The sequence below is a fragment of the Thalassophryne amazonica genome, chromosome 4 (genome assembly GCF_902500255.1).
Source record: "Thalassophryne amazonica chromosome 4, fThaAma1.1, whole genome shotgun sequence".
NCBI lineage: Eukaryota > Metazoa > Chordata > Actinopteri > Batrachoidiformes > Batrachoididae > Thalassophryne > Thalassophryne amazonica.
In genome coordinates, this window is record NC_047106.1 from 135,451,389 (window position 1) to 135,477,898 (window position 26,510).

Consider the following 26,510-nt stretch of genomic DNA (forward strand, 5'->3'; position numbering starts at 1 on the left):
TCCATAATTTAAACAATTTATTTCTGATAATGTGGTTCCTTGTGGAACCAGTTTAGTCAATCCCAGGTTGACTTTCTGCAGCATACTTTTGAACTTTTTATTCTCCTTTAATTTTTATCAATTTAGGGCGCTCATCCATTTCAATTCTCCTCGTTTCCTCAATTTTATTTGCCAATTCTTCTTCCAACTCTAGTTGCTCTAGGTCCAAATGAGTCTGTATATTGTTTTCTGGGCAAATTGGTGTATGGCTTGTTTTTTGGTGAGACAATGCCTGGTTTCTTTTTTGTGGGGGTGGTGTTTGATTCCCATCTTGTTGTGTTGGTGCCTGATTCCGACTTCTCCTTTGGTGTGTGAGGCTGGCTTGATCTGATGTTCTTTTCGGTGGTGCAATGGGTTGTGTAAGGGGGCAAATGCCATCCTTGACCATTTGCTCAGCCTCTTGCTGCATCTCATGTAATTCAATATCCGTGAAGTGTTTTTGTACAATAAAGTTGTGTTTCTGGGTGGTAAGTCGGCCCCTTGGTATATCTTTTTTACTTGGGCAATGATGGTAAAATATTCTTTGCCACTCTTTACTTCGTTCTCTCTAGTTGGTGTATTTTATTTTCACATATTCGATTGCCCACAACGATACCCACTCTTCCTCCCTCTTCCACTGACTCCCCTCAAACTCAAGCCGTTTCCCCTCCTCCATCGACTGATGATCCTTTATTACTTCATTGTGGGCTTCTTCCTTTATTTTTTCTATGTCCTCTGCTGTCAAATATTTTGTAATTTGAGAGGCAATCGATTGTAATTTTGCAGTTGTGGTGGCTTCTTTCTTTTCCATTGGTAAATCCGCTTCTTTTATCCTCTCCTCAAATACTGCCTTTTTTCTCCTGCCCCACTTCTCATGTCTTGAGTAAGCGAAGCAGTAGAAGATTGTTTTCTTCTCTTCAACGGTCCAAACTGACAGTGGTGTATTTTCGTAGATTTCTTTTTGGCCTTTGAGGCTGTTGCTGCTGGAGTCCAGGATCAGGGCTATGCTGATCTGATGGGTTATCCAGTTGAGTGCTCTCGCAGGGGAGATCATTCCCTGCAGCACTGAGAGAAGTTGCACCATTACTTTCTTCACACACCCTGGTGCCTAGGTGTGATTTGGGGACCTTTTTATCCTGGGAGACATCCGGCCAGTACAATTTGCCATTTTTCAACTTTTCCATATTTGCTTTGTGTAGTTTTTAGCTAGGGTTCATTTTCATTGAAACGTCCTCATACAGAGATCTCTCCCCGCAAACCCTCTTCACAGTGGGACCGAGGACATTTGAGGCAAATGTCCAGTAGGAACTCCAACCCACCTCTCTCCTGTATGAATTCTTAGGTGTTTTATCAGATCACCCTTCTGTCCAAACTTTTTTTCACACTTTGAACAGCTAAACGGTTTCTCTCCTGTATGAATTTTCATATGTGTAATCAGATTGCTCTTCTGTCCAAATCTTTTACCACAATCAGGACAGCCAAATGGTTTCTCACCTGTATGCGTTCTCAGGTGTTTTGTCAGATTATCCTTCTGTCCAAATCCTTTTCCACACTCAGAACAGGCAAATGGTTTCTCTCCTGTATGAATTCTCATGTGTAAAATAAGATTGCCCTTTCGTCCAAATCTTTTACCACACTCAGAACAAACAAGTGTTTTCTCTCCCACATGAATTGTCATGTGTTTGATCAGATCACCCTTCTACCCAAATTTTTTTCCACACTTGGAACAACCAAATGGTTTCTCTCCTGTATGACTTCTCAGGTGTTTGGTCAGATCACTCTTTTGTCCAAATCTTTTTCCACACTCAGAACAGACAAATGTTTTCTCTCCTTCATGAATTCTAATGTGTGGAATAAGACTGCCCTTTTTTCCAAATCTGTTACAAGACTCAAAACACCCAAATGTTTTCTCTCCTGTGTGAATTATCATGTGTGAAACAAGATGGCCCTTCCTTCCAAATCTTTTACCACACTCAGAACAGCTAAATGGCTTTTCACTTGCTTGCATTCCTGTGTGCTCCTCTGAGACGTTACTATTTGTCTGACAGTTAAAATCAGAAGGTAGATCTCTGGTCTGTTTCCATTCACAATTGTTGTCTGTCTCAGTTTCAGAACTGTCTGAACTCTTGCCATTGCTATCTGGTTGAAAATGAGTATAGAGACCTGAGTTTCTGGCTCCTTCTTTAGCTTGTGCTGTCAGTGTTCTGTGTGCAGTTGAGCTGCTGGATACAGGCTCAGCCTCTGTGCTCTCATCACTTTGGTTTTGATGAACCTGTGATGACTGTGGTTTTTCATCATCATTTTCACTCTTGACACAGACAGCAATGAAAGGGGACTTAGTGATATCAGCCTCTTCCACCTGGTGAGATTGCTGTCCCTGCTGCCGAATCCAGAGTTCCTCTTTAATGTCCTCCTGGTCAACATTCAGATCCCCATCCTGCTGTATTTCTTCTTCAAACACCAACAACTGCTGCATGTCTGCAAATAATCAATTAAATTGATAACATTTAGAACAATGTTTGTTAAAATAAAGACGAAGCTGCAGAGTGTGAGTGTGACCTGACAACAGTACGTTATTACAGTGACCACATAGAACAGAATGTACATCAGGAGTATTTATTGTTTTCATGCATTACTGGCATACAACCAGACATTACATTTTCCAAATTTTGGTGGCTAGTCCATCTGAATCAAACTGACCCACAATTTTTACCTTGACAGGATATGATTAGACAGAAGTGACATGAGACAGAAGTGGCATTTGTCAGATCCTCTGGCTGCTCTTCATTTTTAACAATGTTCTGATTAAGAATTTTCTGTAGTCTTTTCTCTATTCTGTGTTTGGTTAACCCTAATCCATCACATATGTGGAGTACATCCAGTGGCTCAAATAGGTATTGCATGGTATATCATGTACTTGGGATCACTTTAGTTCGCCCATGTTTTAAGACATAGTCCTTTATGTTCTGATCGTTGAGGTATATTAATCTGTAAATGCCGTTTTTACTTGTTCGTGGAAATATAGTGTGTGAATGCTTATGTAAAACTTTGGCATGTATTATATACAGTGGGGAAAATAAGTATTTGACCCCCTGTCAGTTTTGCAGGTTTTCCCACCTACAAAGAATGGAGAGGTCTGTAATTTTTATCGTAGGTACACTTCAACTGTGAGAGACAGAATCGAAAATAAAAAATCCAGAAAATCACATTGTATGATTTTTAAATAATTAATTTGCATTTTATTGCATAAAATAAGTATTTGACCCCCTACCAACCAGCAAGAGTTCTGGCTCTCACAGACCTGTTCATTTTTCTTTAAGAAGCCCTCTTATTCTGCACTCTTTACCTGTATTAACTGCACCTGTTTGAATTTGTTACCTGTATAAAAGACACCTGTTCACACACTCAATCAATCACACTCCAATCTGTCCACCATAGCCAAGACCAAAGAGCTGTCTAAGGACACCATCGACAAAACTGTAGACCTGCACAAGGCTGGGATGGACTACAGGACAACAGGCAAGCAGCTTGGTAGAAGACAACAACTGTTATGATTATTTATTAGAAAGTGGAAGAAACACAAGATAAATGTCAATCTCCCTCGGTCTGGGATGCCATGCAAGATCTTACTTTGTGGGGTAAGGATGATTCTGAGAAAGCTCAGAACTACACAGGAGGACCCTGGTCAATGACCTGAAGAATGCTGGGACCACAGTCAGAAAGATTACATTAGTAACACATGATGCTGTCATGGTTTAAAATCCTGCAGGGCAGCAAGGTCCCTCTGCTCAAGCAAGCACATGTCCAGGCCTGTTTGAAGTTCACCAGTGACCATCTGGATGATCCAGAGGAGGCATGGGAGAAGGTCATGTGGTCAGATGAGACCAAAATAGAGCTTTTTGGAATCAACTCCACTTACCATGTTTAGAGGACGAGAACAACCCCAAGAAAACATCCCAACCATGAAACATGGGGGTGGAAACATCATACTCTGGGGGTGCTCTTCTGCAAAGGGGACAGGACAACTGCACCGTATTGAAGGGAGGATGGATGGGGTCATGTATTGCGAGATTTTGGCAAATGACCTCCTTCCCTCAGTAAGAGCATTGAAGATGGGTCATGGCTGGGTCTTCCAGCATGACAATGACCCCAAACACACAGCCAGGGCAACTAAGGAGGGGCTCCGTAAGAAAATCTTTGGAGGGAGCTGAAACTCCAAACCTGAAAGATTTGGATAAGATCTGTATGAAGGAGTGGACCAAAGTCACTGTTGCAGTGTGTGAAAACTCGGTCAAGAACTACAGGAAACATCTGACCTCTGTAATGGCAGACAAATGTTTCTGTACCTATTGTTAAGCTCTGTTTTTCTAGGGGGTCATATACTTATTTTATGCAATAAAATGCAAATTAATTATTTAAAATAAATACAATGTGATTTACTGGATTTTTTTTTAGATTCTGTCTCTCACAGTTGAAGTGTACCTACGATAAAAATTACAGACCTCTCCATTCTTTGTAGGTGGAAAATGAAAAAAAAATAGCTGCCCCCCCCCCCCCCCCCCCCCACGACACACATACACATAATTTCAACATCTTTGTGTGTTTCTTTTTATTCTTTTACACATCTTAAACATATTTTAAAAGTATTTGTGCATTTTTAAGGAAGTGTCTATGCATTTACACCTTTTACAGCCTTTGTAAACATTTTAAACATGTTTTTAAAGAACTTTCTATTTTTCTATTTTTACCTTTTGTCATATTTTAAACATTGGTTTTTTAAGCATTTAAACATCTCTGTGTGTTTTTAAATGTCTTTGGCATAACTAACATTTTAACAGAAATAATATTAATTCAACTTCAGGGATCAATTCCCTTTTCAATATTTCTTGTGAATTTTCTGTGTACTAAAAGTAGGCTTCACAGGTTTTCTATGTCAGTAACAGTTTACTGACTCTTAAAGTAAATAAATATGAAACTGGTCACTGGATTGTTGATCTCTGGACATAAATAAAAATAAAATAAAATATTTCTTGTGAATTTTCTGTGTACTAAAAGTAGGCTTCACAGGTTAACTCCAGGTTAAATATAACTCCATACCTCTGAGCTGAGCTCTTGCAGCCGGCTGTGCTGCAAGTCGACGTCAATGTCATTCATAAAGAATGCAGTATGTCTCATTTTGGGAGGAAAAAAAAACATTTTAGTATGTTGTAGTTTGTTGCCTGTTACAACGTTTGGAAAGAAGTGTCATATAAATGTCATTTACAGTAGCGAATGTCTGTTCACTTGTGCAGTAACAATGCACACACACAGACATGAACGTCTATTGGTTTGTGCGCACACACAGACATGAACGTCTGTTTCACGGCACAGTTGTTTGTATCATTTGACACTCTTTGCTATTTAATAAAGATTTTTTTTTTACTTCAAAATGTACAGTAATCATAAAGTAATCTTAAAGTAAAAAAACAAACATTTGTAAGGATTTTCTCTAGAAAACTGCTGTGTATAAATGAGCAGTTAAGATGCTGCTGACAGACATTTCTACACTCTTGTGTTGTGGCCTGATGCCTCGTTTCTTTTGGCTTTAAATTAATATCCCCGTCACACATAGCCGGAATCACGCAGAATGGCGTTGGAATTATGAATCGGCGCACATCCGAAAAGTGGCGGATTTCAGTTCCAAAATATTCTGACAGCCATCTGTGGAAGTTGACAGTTGGTCAAAATCGGCCGGTGGCCCCAAGTGTGATGCATATGTTCATAACTCTCCGGGTGCTGTCAAGGTACATATTCCGATGGCGGCAAAACGGGCTCCAAAACGATTTGAGCACATATGAGGAAACTTCGAGATGGATCTGGCACCACAAAGCCTGCCGGTATGACCTGCATGTGCCAGGTATAATAATGTCAATCCCCGCTCCCCAAAACGCAAAGTAACTGTTTATATGTATGTGGCATGCTTCATCACAATAATAATTATGAATCATTATCATGTACAGTGATACAGCGGCTATCAAACCAAAAGCTCCATGCGCTACTGTGTGCACGACACTGCAAATCTGAACAGGCTGTTATATCTACAAGAGACCTTACAATACAGATATTTGTCCATTTCTTCCCATGGGCAACGTAAATAATGTGAACTACTGTCTCCATCATAACACGGGCAGCTGCGTCTCTCTGTCGTCCGCAGTAACGCGTCACTGCACGCGTCAGGCTCGGAGCTGAACGGATCTCACACTCGCATTTTGTGCCTTTATAGTGATATTATTTAGCTCACTAGCTGTGCTCCTTTACACCGTGTGTGCCTTATAAATGAATAATACAGTGATTGAATCCATTTTGCTTCTTCTTGCATGAAGTGAAAAATGAGACATACTCCTGTGTGACTTTTATATGTGTCTTTGTCTTAAAGAGGCATTTTTGGACCAGTGTGGCTTATACTCCAGAAATAAGGTACACCTTTCCAAAGTTTCAAATTTAGGAATTATGTTAACTTTATGTGTCATCAGTCTCAGTGTCAGAACTCTTACCATCAGCATGTGGTTGTAACTGACTGCATGGACCTGAGTTATTGGCAGGTTGTGATCCTCCACAGTTCTCTTCATTAGATTCTATTTTCAGTGTTCTGTCCACAGTTGAGTTGCTGGAAAGAAGCTCCATCTCTGTCCTCTCATCTCTTTGATGAAGCTGTGATGACTGTGGTTTTTCTTCATCTTCGCTCTCCTCTTTAATGTTTGGAGGTTCTGAGTCCTTGTGGTCCAGATTCAGATTCTGTTCCTGTTGCTCAGGAAGAACTTCTTCATTACTCACAAACACATGCTGCATGTCTGCAAAAAATAATTTAAATAGATAAAATTATCAACAACAGTCATTATAATACAGGCAATGTAGAACAGTGGTGTGTGTTTGTTGACTACAACATGTTATTGGACATGGGTCTGGGACCTTGTGCTGGAGTTGAAAGTTACTGCATCCACCAGGCTTAGGAACTACAGTGGGTCCTGGATGGAAACCAACCAGGCAAATCAGTGGCCGAGGATATCAGGTCATATAAACGTACATCGGAATATCCCCATAGAAAGGAACATTATTTTGTGTTCTGCGCATGAAAATTCAGTAAGGTATATCTTATATATTATATTCCAATTCTAAGGTGGAACTATGCTAGTATATAAAGGTAGATCTAAATATCTGAAAAGGAAGAGTAAAATAGGAGAGTAGAAAAGAGTAGAGTAGAGCCACTTAGGTGCCTGGTCTTGAGAACCAGGGATGGTAGGTTGAAAAGCTTTTTTATCCCATAGGAACTTTCCCTACCAACCCAAGCGGCTCCAAAAAAAAGTATATGTATAATATAATAATAGGACATAAGAAAGATAAGACATCACAGGAGAAGATTGTAGTATAGGTAATTTAGTATATAGACTAGTAGTAAAATTAAATAGTTAGTAGGCTAAGCTATGAATCTGGTATTTTATTAAAGAAACAGAAGCTATGAGTGTATGAGTGTATTGGTATCCATCTAAAGTAACTCTGTTTGCATACTATAGGAAAATAAAAAGTATAATCATTATGCTATCAAATGGAAACCTAAGAACTTAGGTACTATATACTGATATCTTTAAAAGAACACATAAACGGATGAATCATTAAAATTCTACACCATGTAAAATAAAATTGTAAATAACGAAAATAAGCAGATTTAGTAGAAAAGCTAAATTAGCCGTTAATAAGCCAACCGTACCCAGCAAGCTAACACGATAAACAAAAACTGTAATTAGTGTATAAAGTATAATAGCGTAGTTAAACCTCCAATAATGGTATTAACAAATACATATAAAATTAATGTGGACAAAAGTATGAATTAATGTGGGTTATCAAACAGAAAAGAACCAACTATTTTGTAAGCTACGATAAACGTTGCTACAGCTGGATAGATAAGCTAACGTTGGCTGTTAGGTATAACTAATTGTACCCCACTCCTCCAATAGTTACTTAAATATAATAATAATAAATAATAATAAAATAATAATAATAATAAAAAGGGGGGAACAAGAAAAAGTAAAGCGTGTAGAAATGTATATGGAGACATGATATAAGTACATATATTTGCCGAAAAGAGAAAAACGGCGGCCGTTTTAATCACCAAACCTGCAGCTGCCAGCGTTACGCACCTTGCTGTTCCTTCTTCTACTGCTCATATTACCAACACAGTATTCAGTAGTTTCGCCCTCATGTGGGAACACATGTAATTACAACTGATCATCCCAGTAACCACTTAAAACGTTAAACATTAAACTGGCATATATATACCGTATTTTCCGGACTATAAGTCGCACCGGAGTATAAGTCGCACCAGCCACTTTATCCATTATAAAGAAAAACAAACCATAAATAAGTCGCACCGGAGTATAAGTCGCACCAGCCACATTATCCATTATAAAGAAAAATAAACCATAAAAAAGGTCCACTGGACTATAAGTCCCATGGACATACAGGTATGTTAACATGAAAAGACCTCTAACGGTCGAAGCATCGCGACGGAGCTCTTTTATCAGCTAACCTTCATCAGCGTTGGCAAGCTAACTAGCTTGCTAACGCTTTCGTTTTTATTTTTATTTTATTTTTTAGCACTGTTGTCGTGCTGCTCCACAGCCTGCCTAGTGGATTTTTATTTTATTTTAGCACTGTTGTCGTGCGTTACCTGTGCTGCTCCACAGCCTGTCCAGTGGATTTTTATTTTATTTTTTAGCACTGTTGTCGTGCGTTACCTGTGCTGCTCCACAGCCTGTTCAGTGGATTTTTATTTTATTTTTTGGCGCTGTTGTCGTGCGTTGCCTGTGCTGCTCCACAGCCTGTCCAGTGGATTTTTATTTTATTTTTTGGCGCTGTTGTCGTGCGTTACCTGTGCTGCTCCACAGCCTGTCCAGTGGATTTTTATTTTATTTTTTACCACTGTTGTCGTGTGTTACCTGTGCTGCTCCACAGCCTGTCCAGTGGATTTTTATTTTATTTTTTACCACTGTTGTCGTGCGTTACCTGTGCTGCTCCACAGCCTGTCCAGTGGATTTTGATTTTGATTTTATTTTTTTGGGCGCTGTTGTCGTGCGTTACCTGTGCTGCTCCACAGCCTGTCCAGTGGATTTTTATTTAGCGCTGTTGTCGTGCCTTACCTGTGCTGCTCCACAGCCTGTCTAGTGGATTTTTATTTTGTTTTAGCACTGTTGTCGTGCGTTGCCTGTGCTGCTCCACAGCCTGTCCAGTGGATTTTTATTTTTATTTTATTTTTTAGCACTGTTGTTGTGCGTTACCTGTGCTGCTCCACAGCCTGTCCAGTGGATTTTTATTTTTATTTTATTTTATTTTTTAGCACTGTTGTTGTGCGTTACCTGTGCTGCTCCACAGCCTGTCTAGTGGATTTTTATTTTATTTTAGCACTGTTGTCGTGCGTTACCTGTGCTGCTCCACAGCCTGTCTAGTGGATTTTTATTTTGTTTTAGCACTGTTGTCGTGCGTTGCCTGTGCTGCTCCACAGCCTGTCCAGTGGATTTTGATTTTGATTTTATTTTTTTTGGCACTGTTGTCGTGTGTTACCTGTGCTGCTCCACAGCCTGTCTAGTGGATTTTTATTTTATTTTTTACCACTGTTGTCGTGTGTTACCTGTGCTGCTCCGCAGCCTGTCCAGTGGATTTTTATTTTATTATATTTATTTATTTATTTTTAGCACTGTTGTCGTGCGTTACCTGTGCTGCTCCACAGCCTGTCCAGTGGATTTTTATTTTATTTTTTAGCACTGTTGTCGTGCGTTACCTGTGCTGCTCCACAGCCTGTCCAGTGGATTTTTATTTTATTTTTTACCACTGTTGTCGTGCGTTACCTGTGCTGCTCCACAGCCTGTCCAGTGGATTTTGATTTTGATTTTATTTTTTTGGGCGCTGTTGTCGTGCGTTACCTGTGCTGCTCCACAGCCTGTCCAGTGGATTTTTATTTAGCGCTGTTGTCGTGCGTTACCTGTGCTGCTCCACAGCCTGTCCAGTGGATTTTTATTTAGCGCTGTTGTCGTGCGTTACCTGTGCTGCTCCACAGCCTGTCTAGTGGATTTTTATTTTGTTTTAGCACTGTTGTCGTGCGTTGCCTGTGCTGCTCCACAGCCTGTCCAGTGGATTTTTATTTTTATTTTATTTTATTTTTTAGCACTGTTGTTGTGCGTTACCTGTGCTGCTCCACAGCCTGTCCAGTGGATTTTTATTTTGTTTTAGCACTGTTGTTGTGCGTTACCTGTGCTGCTCCACAGCCTGTCTAGTGGATTTTTATTTTGTTTTAGCACTGTTGTTGTGCGTTACCTGTGCTGCTCCACAGCCTGTCTAGTGGATTTTTATTTTGTTTTAGCACTGTTGTTGTGCGTTACCTGTGCTGCTCCACAGCCTGTCTAGTGGATTTTTATTTTGTTTTAGCACTGTTGTCGTGCGTTGCCTGTGCTGCTCCACAGCCTGTCCAGTGGATTTTTATTTTGATTTTATTTTATTTTTTGGCACTGTTGTTGTGCGTTACCTGTGCTGCTCCACAGCCTGTCCAGTGGATTTTTATTTTTATTTTATTTTATTTTTTAGCACTGTTGTTGTGCGTTACCTGTGCTGCTCCACAGCCTGTCTAGTGGATTTTTGTTTTGTTTTGGCACTGTTGTCGTGCGTTACCTGTGCTGCTCCACAGCCTGTCTAGTGGATTTTTATTTTGTTTTAGCACTGTTGTCGTGCGTTGCCTGTGCTGCTCCACAGCCTGTCCAGTGGATTTTTATTTTTATTTTATTTTATTTTTTAGCACTGTTGTTGTGCGTTACCTGTGCTGCTCCACAGCCTGTCTAGTGGATTTTTATTTTATTTTAGCACTGTTGTCGTGCGTTACCTGTGCTGCTCCACAGCCTGTCTAGTGTCGGATTCCCTGTTTGGGAATCCGCTGGCTTAGCGTAGCTGCTAGCTCTTGGCCGTTTTAGCATGGCGGCTTCTCCTGTCTCTCCCGTACTTTTCTGCTCTGGGTGTGAAATGTTTAGTTATTCCTCGGCCTCTTTTAGCAGTAACGGTACATGTAATAAGTGCAGCTTATTCGTAGCTTTGGAGGCCAGGCTGGGCGAATTGGAGGCTCGGCTCCGCACCGTGGAAAATTCTACAGCTAGCCAGGCCCCTGTAGTCGGTGCGGACCAAGGTAGCTTAGCCGCCGTTAGTTCCCCCCTGGCAGACCCCGTGCAGTCGGGAAGGCAGGCTGACTGGGTGACTGTGAGGAGGAAGCGTAGCCCTAAACAGAAGCCCCGTTTACACCGTCAACCCGTTCACATCTCTAACCGTTTTTCCCCACTCGACGATACACTCGCCGAGGATCAAACTCTGGTTATTGGCGACTCTGTTTTGAGAAATGTGAAGTTAGCGACACCAGCAACCATTGTCAATTGTCTTCCGGGGGCCAGAGCAGGCGACATCGAAGGACATTTGAAATTGCTGGCTAAGGCTAAGCGTAAATTTGGTAAGATTGTAATTCACGTCGGCAGTAATGACACTCGGTTACGCCAATCGGAGGTCACTAAAATTAACATTGAATCGGTGTGTAACTTTGCAAAAACAATGTCGGACTCTGTTGTTTTCTCTGGGCCCCTCCCCAATCAGACCGGGAGTGACATGTTTAGCCGCATGTTCTCCTTGAATTGCTGGCTGTCTGAGTGGTGTCCAAAAAATGAGGTGGGCTTCATTGATAATTGGCAAAGCTTCTGGGGAAAACCTGGTCTTGTTAGGAGAGACGGCATCCATCCCACTTTAGAGGGAGCAGCTCTCATTTCTAGAAATCTGGCCAATTTTTTGGGATCCTCCAAACTGTGACTGTCTAGCGTTGGGACCAGGAGGCAGAGCTGTGGTCTTATACACCTCTCTGCAGCTTCTCTCCCCCTGCCATCCCCCTATTACCCCATCCCCGTAGAGACGGTGCCTGCTCCCAGACCACCAATAACTAGCAAAAATCTATTTAAGCATAAAAATTCAAAAAGAAAAAATAATATAGCACCTTCAATTGCACCACAGACTAAAACAGTTAAATGTGGTCTATTAAACATTAGGTCTCTTTCTTCTAAGTCCCTGTTGGTAAATGATATAATAATTGATCAACGTATTGATTTATTCTGCCTAACAGAAACTTGGTTACAGCAGGATGAATATGTTAGTTTAAATGAGTCAACACCCCCGAGTCACACTAACTGTCAGAATGCTCGTAGCACGGGCCGGGGCGGAGGATTAGCAGCAATCTTCCATTCCAGCTTATTAATTAGTCAAAAACCTAGACAGAGCTTTAATTCATTTGAAAGCTTGTCTCTTAGTCTTGTCCATCCAAATTGGAAGTCCCAAAAACCAGTTTTATTTGTTATTATCTATCGTCCACCTGGTCGTTACTGTGAGTTTCTCTGTGAATTTTCAGACCTTTTGTCTGACTTAGTGCTTAGCTCAGATAAGATAATTATAGTGGGCGATTTTAACATCCACACAGATGCTGAGAATGACAGCCTCAACACTGCATTTAATCTATTATTAGACTCTATCGGCTTTGCTCAAAAAGTAAATGAGTCCACCCACCACTTTAATCATATTTTAGATCTTGTTCTGACTTATGGTATGGAAATAGAAGACTTAACAGTATTCCCTGAAAACTCCCTTTTGTCTGATCATTTTTTAATAACATTTACATTTACCCTGATGGACTACCCTGCAGTGGGGAATAAGTTTCATTACACTAGAAGTCTTTCAGAAAGCGCTGTAACTAGGTTTAAGGATATGATTCCATCTTTATGTTCTCTAATGTCATATACCAACACAGAGCAGAGTAGCTACCTAAACTCTGTAAGGGAGTTAGAGTATCTTGTCAATAGTTTTACATCCTCATTGAAGACAACTTTGGATGCTGTAGCTCCTCTGAAAAAGAGAGCTTTAAATCAGAAGTGTCTGACTCCGTGGTATAACTCACAAACTCGTAGCTTAAAGCAGATAACCCGTAAGTTGGAGAGGAAATGGCGTCTCACTAATTTAGAAGATCTTCACTTAGCCTGGAAAAAGAGTTTGTTGCTCTATAAGAAAGCCCTTCGTGAAGCTAGGACATCTTTCTACTCATCACTAATTGAAGAAAATAAGAACAACCCCAGGTTTCTTTTCAGCACTGTAGCCAGGCTGACAAAGAGTCAGAGCTCTATTGAGCTGAGTATTCCATTAACTTTAACTAGTAATGACTTCATGACTTTCTTTGCTAACAAAATTTTGACTATTAGAGAAAAAATTACTCATAACCATCCCAAAGATGTATCGTTATCTTTGGCTGCTTTCAGTGATGCCTGTATTTGGTTAGACTCTTTCTCTCCGATTGTTCTGTCTGAGTTATTTTCATTAGTTACTTCATCCAAATCATCAACATATTTATTAGACTCCATTCCTACCAGGCTGCTCAAGGAAGCCCTACCATTATTTAATGCTTCGATCTTAAATATGATCAATCTATCTTTGTTAGTTGGCTATGTACCACAGGCCTTTAAGGTGGCAGTAATTAAACCATTACTTAAAAAGCCATCACTTGACCCAGCTATCTTAGCTAATTATAGGCCAATCTCCAACCTTCCTTTTCTCTCAAAAATTCTTAAAAGGGTAGTTGTAAAACAGCTAACTGATCATCTGCAGAGGAATGGTCTATTTGAAGAGATTCAGTCAGGTTTTAGAATTCATCATAGTACAGAAACAGCATTAGTGAAGGTTACAAATGATCTTCTTATGGCCTCGGACAGTGGACTCATCTCTGTGCTTGTTCTGTTAGACCTCAGTGCTGCTTTTGATACTGTTGACCATAAAATTTTATTACAGAGATTAGAGCATGCCATAGGTATTAAAGGCACTGCGCTGCGGTGGTTTGAATCATATTTGTCTAACAGATTACAATTTGTTCATGTAAATGGGGAATCTTCTTCACAGACTAAAGTTAATTATGGAGTTCCACAAGGTTCTGTGCTAGGACCAATTTTATTCACTTTATACATGCTTCCCTTAGGCAGTATTATTAGACGGTATTGCTTAAATTTTCATTGTTACGCAGATGATACCCAGCTTTATCTATCCATGAAGCCAGAGGACACACACCAATTAGCTAAACTGCAGGATTGTCTTACAGACATAAAGACATGGATGACCTCTAATTTCCTGCTTTTAAACTCAGATAAAACTGAAGTTATTGTACTTGGCCCCACAAATCTTAGAAACATGGTGTCTAACCAGATCCTTACTCTGGATGGCATTACCCTGACCTCTAGTAATACTGTGAGAAATCTTGGAGTCATTTTTGATCAGGATATGTCATTCAAAGCGCATATTAAACAAATATGTAGGACTGCTTTTTTGCATTTACGCAATATCTCTAAAATCAGAAAGGTCTTGTCTCAGAGTGATGCTGAAAAACTAATTCATGCATTTATTTCCTCTAGGCTGGACTATTGTAATTCATTATTATCAGGTTGTCCTAAAAGTTCCCTAAAAAGCCTTCAGTTAATTCAAAATGCTGCAGCTAGAGTACTGACGGGGACTAGAAGGAGAGAGCATATCTCACCCATATTGGCCTCTCTTCATTGGCTTCCTGTTAATTCTAGAATAGAATTTAAAATTCTTCTTCTTACTTATAAGGTTTTGAATAATCAGGTCCCATCTTATCTTAGGGACCTCGTAGTACCATATCACCCCAATAGAGCGCTTCGCTCTCAGACTGCAGGCTTACTTGTAGTTCCTAGGGTTTGTAAGAGTAGAATGGGAGGCAGAGCCTTCAGCTTTCAGGCTCCTCTCCTGTGGAACCAGCTCCCAATTCAGATCAGGGAGACAGACACCCTCTCTACTTTTAAGATTAGGCTTAAAACTTTCCTTTTTGCTAAAGCTTATAGTTAGGGCTGGATCAGGTGACCCTGAACCATCCCTTAGTTATGCTGCTATAGACGTAGACTGCTGGGGGGTTCCCATGATGCACTGTTTCTTTCTCTTTTTGCTCTGTATGCACCACTCTGCATTTAATCATTAGTGATCGATCTCTGCTCCCCTCCACAGCATGTCTTTTTCCTGGTTCTCTCCCTCAGCCCCAACCAGTCCCAGCAGAAGACTGCCCCTCCCTGAGCCTGGTTCTGCTGGAGGTTTCTTCCTGTTAAAAGGGAGTTTTTCCTTCCCACTGTAGCCAAGTGCTTGCTCACAGGGGGTCGTTTTGACCGTTGGGGTTTTACATAATTATTGTATGGCCTTGCCTTACAATATAAAGCGCCTTGGGGCAACTGTTTGTTGTGATTTGGCGCTATATAAAAAAATTGATTGATTGATTGATCACACAGATTAAGGAGTGTTACAAAGACGGTGCACAATGGCGGAGGGTGCGCCGCGCTCCGAGCGGCCATCGACAGGCTGAAACGACCAGATCATTTCCAAAGTGAATGCTGTGTTGATCCGGGACGTCATCTGACTACCAGAGAAATTGCAGAAGAGGTGGACATCAGCACTTTTTCGGCACATTCCACTGTTACAGGAGATTTTGTAATGAAAGACGTGCGGAAGTTGGAAGTCTCACAGGACATGTTGTGACATGTCCAGCTCTTACACAATTCCTCGGATACTCACTCAACTGAAAAGCCACCGAATCTTCCGAATGGTTTCCACCTGGCTGGCTGTCACAGTTTCTGGAAAAATTTGATTCAGCGCTGCTCCAATCGTTCAGACATTTTCCTCGAAATGAAAATCCAACGAGGGGGGAGGACCAGTGCTCACTCAAAGCCTGCTCACAGGCGAATGACGCAACCGACAGGCGTGAAAAAACTCACGCATGCGCACGAAGGTTCAAGGTTGGCTCATGCAAGCACACGTGATTCAAATCCATAAGGTTTTTGAAAAAAATAAAAAGGTCTGATACTTTTTGTACAGACCTCGTATATATATATATATATATATATATATATATATATATATATATATATATACACACACACACACGGTGAATGAGGGTGAGGCAGGTTATTAGATAATTAATAGCTAATAGGCTAAGCTATAATTGTAGCAGTATAACTGTATAAACAAAGGCTCAGATATAATATGTTATAGGTTTTATCTAAGGTTTAGCCTAATTGTTAGGTTATGGTTAGCTAATATAGGTAGAAGAAATTCCATCTTCTACATGCTTTTTAATGGGAACCCCAAACTTAGATATTATTTCTTGATGTCTATTAAAAAATCTTTTGAACTGAAGAACCTGTTTGTTATAACGAAACCCTTGTTTAACTAATCTACTACTAAGTTTATGGTGTCTAGTGGAAAAACTTTGGTAATTATCACAGATGTGACCAATTCTGACTAAATGAGAGGTGTAAACACCGTATGTAGATTTACTCGGTATGTTACTACTCATATAAGGAAATTTTACAATATGAAAGTTAAAATCGTCCCATTTGTCGAAAACGGCTGTTCTAAACTATCTATATTGCTCAACTCTATATCTAAGTATGAGAGTTTTTTTTATTGTTTTCTGTAGTCTTTTTTAGTTCTAATTCTGATGGATAAATATTTTTAATTTCATTCTCAAAATTATGGTTATTTAAAGTAAGTAGATCATCAATGTAACGGAAGGTATTATTAAAGGTTTTTGCTGACTTGCTATTAATTTTAAGTTTATCTTTCCTAAATTTATATTCATAATAAAAGAGGAAAAGGTTAGCTAAAAGTGGAGCGCAATCTGTTCCCACAGGTATCCCTATTGTTTGTTTGAAAATTCTGTTGCCAACCTCTATACAGATATTGTCTACAAGGAATTCAATATGCTCAATCATATTTTCCCCAGTTATATTATGATAACGTGTTGATGTAGAGTTAGACCAATATGTTGTGTTATCATTTCTGTAACGGGTCCAATATTCTATAGCATGTCCTCAAGGAATCTTGTTCTTTTGAGTACGGCAACTGCTTGTATGCGGTGTGCGCAACCCACCAGACACCACAGAAGCAGAGGTAAACAAGCATGGGGAAATCCAGACGCAGCAGCACAGCACCACATTTTTGGAGCGAGGAGGAAACCGAGTACTTCATTAGTATCGTGAAAGGCATGAATATAATGTCTTTTATTGATGTTAGAAAGTACAGAGATAGTGACGTTTACAAGAAAGTGGCCGAAAAGTTATGCGAAGCAGGATCTGCACAAATCCCAGACCAAATCAAGAACCGGTGGAAGACGTGCATCGCTGTTTAGATGGGGATATTCCAAATGATACCAATGACCATGTATACAGGAGTAACTCTGTCCGCTTAAGCAAATAAATGTCCTCACCAACAGAGCGTCCTCACCAACAACATCTTGGTGTGGTACAGGAGCTGCTCTCAGGCTGACAAGAAGGCTCTGGAAAGAGTCAGGGAGTCAGCACAGAACATCATAGGAGAGCAACTGTCCTCTCTGTCAGACATCTATAACCCCAGATGTCTGCGCAGGGCCAGAAGCATCAGCTTCGATGGTTCACACCACGGGCACAGCCTGTTCTCACTGCTGCCCTCAGGAAAGAGGTACCGGTCCATCAAGGCCCGCACATCCAGACTCAACAACATGTTCTACCCAAGTGTACTGAATGCACATTAGCCTACAGTCTGCACTATTCATTGCATTTATTTTTTATAAAGGTGAATGCAATGAATAGCACAGACTTCTATTTATATACACCTACTGGCTCCCTTGTAAATACATGTATATATTCTTATTTGTCTTTTATATTTATATATTGTATTTTATTTATTTTTATATTTTTACACCTTTTTATATTTTTTTTATATTTTTTACACCTTTGCACTATGGGAGTTGTCTTTTAATTTCATTGTACCTTGTGTATAGTGACAATAAAAAGCATTCTATTCTATTCTAAACGGGTTATTCCTAATGATTCAGAAACTGGAATATTGACCTTCTCCCGAATATTAACAGCATGTAAACATTGCCAGTGTTTGAGTTAGTAAAAAAACAAATACAGACACTACTTTTTTGAACATGTTAATATTCCTTTTTTTCATTTTTCTTCACTTCCTGCAAAGTAATAACCTATCTGATGAATTTTTCTTCATGTTCTGATTTGGAATCAATGCATGTTCCCAATGCATTTCTGTGTATGGAAATAAAAAGCTACATTATAAGGATTTTGAGCTTTACTAGGTTTTAAACACACGGCTATATTTTCTGCAGAGACCATTCTAAAGATACGGAGGGTGTCTTACCGACCAATCAGGATGCGCAAATATGTCAGTACCCGTACCATATGCGGCTAAAGGTCTGGTGTCATGTACAATTCTTTCCGCCTCGCTTAGAAAACAGTGTTTTGAACTTGAGGTGGATGGACAATTCAATTCAATTCAATTTTATTTATATAGCGCCAAATCACAACAAACAGTTGCCCCAAGGCGCTTTATATTGTAAGGCAAAGCCATACAATAATTACGGAAAAACCCCAACGGTCAAAACGACCCCCTGTGAGCAAGCACTTGGCGACAGTGGGAAGAAAAAACTCCCTTTTAACAGGAAAAAACCTCCAGCAGAACCAGGCTCAGGGAGGGGCAGTCTTCTGCTGGGACTGGTTGGGGCTGAGGGAGAGAACCAGGAAAAAGATATGCTGTGGAGGGGAGCAGAGATCAATCACTAATGATTAAATGCAGAGTGGTGCATACAGAGCAAAAAGAGAAAGAAACACTCAGTGCATCATGGGAACCCCCCAGCAGTCTACGTCTATAGCAGCATAACTAAGGGATGGTTCAGGGTCACCTGATCCAGCCCTAACTATAAGCTTTAGCAAAAAGGAAAGTTTTAAGCCTAATCTTAAAAGTAGAGAGGGTGTCTGTCTCCCTGATCTGAATTGGGAGCTGGTTCCACAGGAGAGGAGCCTGAAAGCTGAAGGCTCTGCCTCCCATTCTACTCTTAAAAACCCTAGGAACTACCAGTAAGCCTGCAGTCTGAGAGCAAAGCGCTCTATTGGGGTGATATGGTACTATGAGGTCCGTAAGATAAGATGGGACCTGATTATTCAAAACCTTGTAAGTAAGAAGAAGAATTTTAAATTCTATTCTAGAATTAACAGGAAGCCAATGAAGACAGGCCAATATGGGTGAAATATGCTCTCTCCTTCTTGTCCCCATCAGTACTCTAGCTGCAGCTGACTTAGAACTGGTGCGGACCAGGGGAATCCGACTGTTTAATTAAAACAAAGCATCACCAATGAAAGAAGCAAAACACCTTCGCAATTTACGTCAATATTTTGATGAATTTCTTCATTTACATTTGATGAATTTCTTAAATTACAGCAGCTTCATTAAAGCAGGGGTGGTGGCCCAGTGGTTAATTCGCTTGGTTTCAGTTCAGAAGGCTCCGGGTTCAAATCCCACCCCTGCCACCTTTCTCCATGTAATGTGAAGTTGCGTCAGGAAGGGCATTCGGCCACCTGTGCCAATTCAACATGCAGATCCACCTTGGATTTGCTGTGGCGACCCCAAGTGCAAACAAGGGAGCAGCCGAAGGGACTTACTTACAGCAGCTTCGTTAAACAAGTGTACTCGAATGATTATCAGCACGACGGCGAGCTTACAGGCTAACCTCTGCTAACACTAGAAGACAGTTGCCAGTTATGGCTTCTGAAACAAGGGAGAAAAAAAGAAACAGCACAGTTCAGCTGAAGCATTAGTGGACGTAAAATATTCTGTGTCTGTTAAGAGCTTCACCGCTTGTTCCACGTGTGTATTTCCCACAGGTGTCACGTACGTCCACTCAGTGAACCTCAGTCTGTACCTCTAGCAGTCCCGCAGAAGACACGGTTGTACGTACCCGTAGCCACTTCGATATTTTTAAGGAAGTTACTCCTTTTAGTCATTTAACTCTCTGTAACTGTGAAACCAGGCCGAGCAAGTGATTACAGGATTTGGGTGAATTGATTGGCGGCTACAGAGTGTTGTTTTCCTTAGCCCGGTGTGTCGCTCTGCTTTTGCTGTGAAAATTCGCCCCGGTGCGTCATCAAATAGGAGGAGCTTCCATTTCGCTCGCCGGTTCCGGTTGTCAGTCAAGTTAACATGACGGACCTTGATCACACAGAGCGAGTTGTTGTGGAAAGCTTACAAACGTCATGAGAAGTTCCCAATACGGGGAGTATCATTATTTGCTGCAGGAGCTGCGTCTGGATGATGGCCGCTTTCAGCGGTCCTTCTGCCTCTGCAGGACACAGTATGAGGATCTCCTGTCCTGGTCACGGCGCACATGTAAACAAAGAAAGAAAAAGAAACTCTGCTGCTTGCTGTGGGGCTGCTCCTCGCTCTTCCCCAAAAAACTCTGTCATAATTGTGTTGATGAACCAGTCACCATTTGCTTTATTATACATCTGTGTAGTTAATAAATAAAATAGTCTTCAGGGACGATTCGCTCGCGCACATGTAAAATAAAAATAAAAAGAAACTCCAATCCTGTTGCTGCAGGGCTGCTGCTTGCACCAAAAACTCTGTCATAATTGTGAAATAAAGGACAAAAGAGACATAAATCCTGCTCACAGGCTGCTACCAGATACAGGACATGTTCACATCTTCAGTCAAACTCCAGACATCTCCACATCACTACATATTCAGTCCCTGATTGGTCATCGCGGCGCGACTAGACGAAAAAGTTCAGATTTTTCAACTTTGGGAGGAGGGCAACGCGACATGATGCGACGCAATATCGCGCCAGTCGCTCAAAATCGCTTCACTCGCGTCGCTTCATTCGCATCGCGCTGCGTGACTTGGCGCCAAAATGCATCGTTCCATAGGGATTACATGGGAACCTGTCACTGCTGTCGCTCACATCGCGCCCGGTGTGAACGCATTATCCTATTTTTAACACAGCTGTAGTTGAAGCAAAACAAACTTATTTGCAAGACACAAATACATCCATTTATTTTCTATACCCATTTACTCAAATTAAGGGTACACCAATACAAGTTAAAGTTGTTAGTACAAGTTAAATATTATTTTTGCGAATTTTTCCACTGCCAAATTTTTGTTTTAATTATTACATGGCATTAACTTGGAAAAAAAAACAATGACACTGAAATATGAATTACTTTTCTTATATATAGGGTGTATTTATATATTTTTAACAAACCTGTTCAGCATCAACCAACTTCAGTCTTGAAAAGATCAACACCAGCACTTTGACTCGTTTCTTCTGTTAATGTTCTGTGATGTCAAATAGCTCTTCATTAGCAGTAGTTAGCCGATGTTTCCTCAGTCTTCTCAACTGTTTGGCATTCCGTGCTGACTTTATCTTTTCTTTTTCCGGTTTATTGCCTGTTTTTGTAGGTCCTGGGCGCTTTATGAACCATGTTAGAGGTTTACAGAGTTAAGTTTAATCTGCTCCAACGAGAGTTTTCAGGGTTTCCGGCTAACTAGCTGTAGCTTTGGAAACGGTTCTTCTTCTTCCGTCGAATTTATTAGTAGTTTGCAAACCGACACGGTGCATTATCGCCACCAAGTGTTTGTGTGTGGAGCATTAATGGAGTCTGACGTATGCAACAAGAAAATGAAGAGATAATGGAGGGGAGGAAGAAAAAAAGAAGGTGGGGGAATTGCAGTGTACTATATTCTATTGAATAACCCGCTTCCCTTTCAATATGCAATTACACGCCTCCAAGCTGGTGGCGTAAGTGTTGAAAAAGAAAGTAATCCCTGAAGGGTTAAAGTGGTCTATCCTAGCACTCTGACATTGTCTAATAGAATTCCTTGCTGTCTGTTATACGCTTGACACTTCAATAATACATACTCAATGGTCTCCGTTCTGCTGCATCTCAAACATTGACTGGTTTCATGTTTTCCACTGATGTTGAGTGTATGATTTAAACCGTGTGACCTATTCAAAGTCTTGTGATTACTTGTTCCCCGTGACTCCATCTTTCCTGTCTCCTTGACACATAGGGTTGCCAACCGTCCCTTGAAAAACAGAATCGTCCCTTATTTGGAAATAAAAGTGTGCGTTCCGTATTGACCTGAAACGGGACGCAGTTTGTCCCGTATTTCTGTGAGAATCAAAAAGTCTGTAAAATGTCAATGGGATTGACTGGCGCTTTATATGGAAACTTAAGGTAAATTTGATCCCAGCCTCTCCTGCTTTTCACCAATGAGCTGACAGACACGAGTTGACAATACAGAATCACTCTTATCTCATTGGTCGAGGGACATCTGCTCGCAAGAAGATACCGACGACATGAGCCGACGACGGTCGCTGGACGACAATAACAAATCAGCATGGCTGATATCGATACAGACACCGACACTGGCACTGCAGATATGCCTACGGACAGCAATGTCTGTAACGTCGTTACTCCTCCTCCTAAAAAAAAAAACAACAAACAAAAAAGAATGTAAAAATACAGGGAGAATGAGAAAAGGAAAATGGCTGGGTGGAAAAGGTGCGGGACAACAGTATTGTTTACTTTTCAGACTTTATTTTTTGCACTTTTTATTACACTAAATGTGTAAATGTGCACTGTTACATTGTTTTGCACTGTTACATTGTTTTGGATGATGCAAATTTTCTATTTTTTTTGTTGTTAATTTATACAATTTTAAGTTAAGCAATAGCACTACAGAGATTTATTTTTAAAGAAGACAGAATGCTCATATTGAAATTGTGAGTGAAAATTTATTTTGCACTAAAAATAAATTGCTAAATAATAATTTGTTTTCCACGTGTTCATATCAGAACAAATGCATGTGTGCATCTACCTAAATTCAGGGTCAAGTCAACAGTCAAATGGTTAAAAATCGTTTCACACAGACGCTGGGAAGGGTGAAGGCAATGATCAGTCGGCCGGTCGGCCCTGGCGGTGAGGTGTCCCTTATTTATTTTTCAGAGAGTTGGCAACCCTATTGACACAACCTGTCCTTAATTTTATGTAAAAACTTACCTTTAGATTCCCTGTCTCAACGTTTGTCATGCTTTGTTCATTTCTGTCTTGATGATTGTTTTGACTTCAGATTTCATAAGTGGAACTGGGGTCTAAAAAAGGTCCAAACCACAGAACCCCCATGCAGGCTCATGATTCTTCAAGTTGCCTCCCAGCAGGTCAACTCTGTATAGGATATCATGCCAGGCAGCAAAGAACATGTCAAAGAGTCCATATATACGTCTCTTTGTCATTGAGAATCTTGTTGAGAAAGCATCTCCAAACAAGAAGAAAGATCTGAAAAGAAGAGGTCTGAAGAGAACGCTAGAGGAGGAATCTGTCTGTGATTCTCTGAGGGAAACAGTAAGAACTGAAAACACAAATGACAGAGAAGAGAAAGCAGTACAATACAATCCCAAATGCCTGTCAGCTGCAACATAAATATGGAGACAAGGCAAAACTGGCTGCTTCACAAGGAATTGGTGGCAAGATGAAGAGAAAGATAAAGAAGTATCGATGCAATGTAACAAGTCTTGAAATTGTTGCACAGGTGGAGAGCTTCTGGATATCAGAAGGGGTCTCCCACATCATCCAAGAAGCACATGAAGAAGGACCGGCCCATGTAGTATGTCTTGGATTTCAGGTATATAGATGCTTACCCATAAGTGTCAACCTGACTCTAGAAATGGCAAAGAGGGTAGGTTTCTTTGTAACCACCAACTCTGACAGGTGACTATGGCCAAAAAAAAAAAAAAAAATTCTGCCACGGTATATAAACTTTTGAGCAAAAGTTACAATCTGTTATGCAATCCGTAATGCTTCAGCTGTCCTCTCTGTGCATCACAGAGCACACCCCAGTCAGTCAGCTGAAAACATCCACAACGACTTTCTTCAGCCTCCTGTGACCACCTCTGTACCACTCTGGTGATTACAGGTTGCCACACAACTGCAGGAATGTAGAGTGGCTCTAAATAGACCTGGTTATGGTCCACTTTGCCGAGCAGAGGGAGGAAAATGAGTGAAGCAGCATGTATTCACTGTCCAATAAATTATTAAAAACTGTTGAACTAAAAGAGAAGTAGAAGAAAAAAAAAATAATGTCGGGGGTTTCCCCGATTTTCCCGGTAGTTTAATGTGGGGAGCGAACTCAGAAGACTCAGAAGACTGAAAGGAAATGGACTTCAATTTTAGATGTCGTATTCAAAGATAATGCCTTCACTAAATAGAGTTGCTATGACACCTTGCAAGCTGCTCACACAGCGCTCCTCCTGCCTCTTCCGCCTGCCCTCGACTCCGCACCCAGATGGGTGGGCCGTTGCCCTCAGCATGGATCAGTAAAGTTATGTGATTGGTTGAAAAATGTTGCATTTGACATTTATATGAGGTGACTGCTCATGTAAAACTGTGATTTGTCTGTGTAGTGTGGTAAGCAAAAGAAGAGTATACATCATGGCATCCTAGAGCAGATATGAAGTTTGTAATTTGTGTCAGTATCATGGCCCAAGCAGAGGGCCACCCCTTTGAGGCTGGTCTGCTTGAGGTTTCTCCTCAGAGGGAGTTTTTCCTTACCACTGTTGCTCTGGGGGTTGGTAAGGTTAGACCTTACTATTCAGGGTTGGGACCAGGAAGCAGAGTTGTAGTCTTACACACCTCTCTGCAGTTTCTCTCCCCCTGCCATCCCCTCATTACCCCATCCCCGTAGAGACGGTGCCTTCTCCCAGACCACCAACAACCAGTAAAAATCTATTTAAGCATAAAAATTCAAAAAGAAAAAATAATATAGCACCTTCAACTGCACCACAGACTAAAACAGTTCAATGTGGTCTATTAAACATTAGATCTCTCTCTTCTAAGTCCCTGTTGGTAAATGATATAATAATGGATCAACATATTGATTTATTCTGCCTTACAGAAACCTGGTTACAGCAGGATGAATATGTTAGTTTAAATGAGTCAACACCCCCGAGTCACACTAACTGCCAGAACGCTCGTAGCATGGGCAGAGGCGGAGGATTAGCAGCAATCTTCCACTCCAGCTTATTAATTAATCAAAAACCCAGACAGAGCTTTAATTCATTTGAAAGCTTGTCTCTTAGTCTTGTCCATCCAAATTGGAAGTCCCAAAAACCAGTTTTATTTGTTGTTATCTATCGTCCACCTGGTCGTTACTGTGAGTTTCTCTGTGAATTTTCAGACCTTTTGTCTGATTTAGTGCTTAGCTCAGATAAGATAATTATAGTGGGCGATTTTAACATCCACACAGATGCTGAGAATGACAGCCTCAACACTGCATTTAATCTATTGTTAGACTCGATTGGCTTTGCTCAAAATGTAAATGAGTCCACCCACCACATTAATCATACCTTAGATCTTGTTCTGACTTATGGTATGCAAATTGAAGACTTAACAGTATTCCCTGAAAACCCCCTTCTGTCTGATCATTTCTTAATAACATTTACATTTACTCTGATGGACTACCCAGCAGTGGGGAATAAGTTTCATTACAGTAGAAGTCTTTCAGAAAGCGCTGTAACTAGGTTTAAGGATATGATTGATTCTTTATGTTCTCCAATGCCATATACCAACACAGGGCAGAGTAGCTACCCAAACTCTGTGAGTGAGATAGATTATCTCGTCAATAGTTTTATATCCTCATTGAGGACAACTTTGGATGCTGTAGCTCCTCTGAAAAAGAGAGCCTTAAATCAGAAGTGCCTGACTCCGTGGTATAACTCATAAACTCGCAGCTTAAAGCAGATAACCTGTAAGTTGGAGAGGAAATGGCGTCTCACTAATTTAGAAGATCTTCACTTAGCCTGGAAAAAGAGTCTGGTGCTCTATAAAAAAGCCCTCCGTAAAGCTAGGACATCTTACTACTCATCACTAATTGAAGAAAATAAGAACAACCCCAGGTTTCTTTTCAGCACTGTAGCCAGGCTGACAAAGAGTCAGAGCTCTATTGAGCTGAGTATTCCTTTAACTTTAACTAGTAATGACTTCATGACTTTCTTTGCTAATAAAATTTTAACTATTAGAGAAAAAATTACTCATAACCATCCCAAAGACATATTGTTCTCTTTGGCTGCTTTCAGTGATTGGTTAGACTCTTTCTCTCCGATTGTTCTGTCTGAGTTATTTTCATTAGTTACTTCCTCCAAACCATCAACATGTCTATTAGACCCCATTCCTACCAGGCTGCTGAAGGAAACCCTACCATTAATTAATGCTTCGATCTTAAATATGATCAATCTGTCTTTATTAGTTGGCTATGTACCACAGGCTTTTAAGGTGGCAGTAATTAAACCATTACTTAAAAAGCCATCACTTGACCCAGCTATCTTAGCTAATTATAGGCCAATCTCCAACCTTCCTTTTCTCTCAAAAATTCTTAAAAGGGTAGTTGTAAAACAGCTAACTGATCATCTGCAGAGGAATGGTCTATTTGAAGAGTTTCAGTCAGGTTTTAGAATTCATCATAGTACAGAAACAGCATTAGTGAAGGTTACAAATGATCTTCTTATGGCCTCAGACAGTGGA

General features: G+C 40.5%; 1 protein-coding gene across 1 annotated transcript; it reads right to left on the bottom strand.

Moving 5' to 3' along the window:
* Window positions 1-1,615: 1,615 nt before the first annotated feature.
* On the bottom strand, window positions 1,616-21,490 carry LOC117508804 (zinc finger protein 23-like). The gene is made up of 3 exons (XM_034168635.1): window positions 21,194-21,490; window positions 6,552-6,848; window positions 1,616-2,496 (listed from the first exon to the last, which is right to left on the bottom strand). Exons 2-3 carry the CDS (start codon window positions 6,844-6,846, stop codon window positions 1,718-1,720), a joined length of 1,074 nt encoding a protein of 357 aa, XP_034024526.1. The 5' UTR covers window positions 6,847-6,848; window positions 21,194-21,490; the 3' UTR covers window positions 1,616-1,717.
* Between the last annotated feature and the right edge of the window lie 5,020 nt (window positions 21,491-26,510).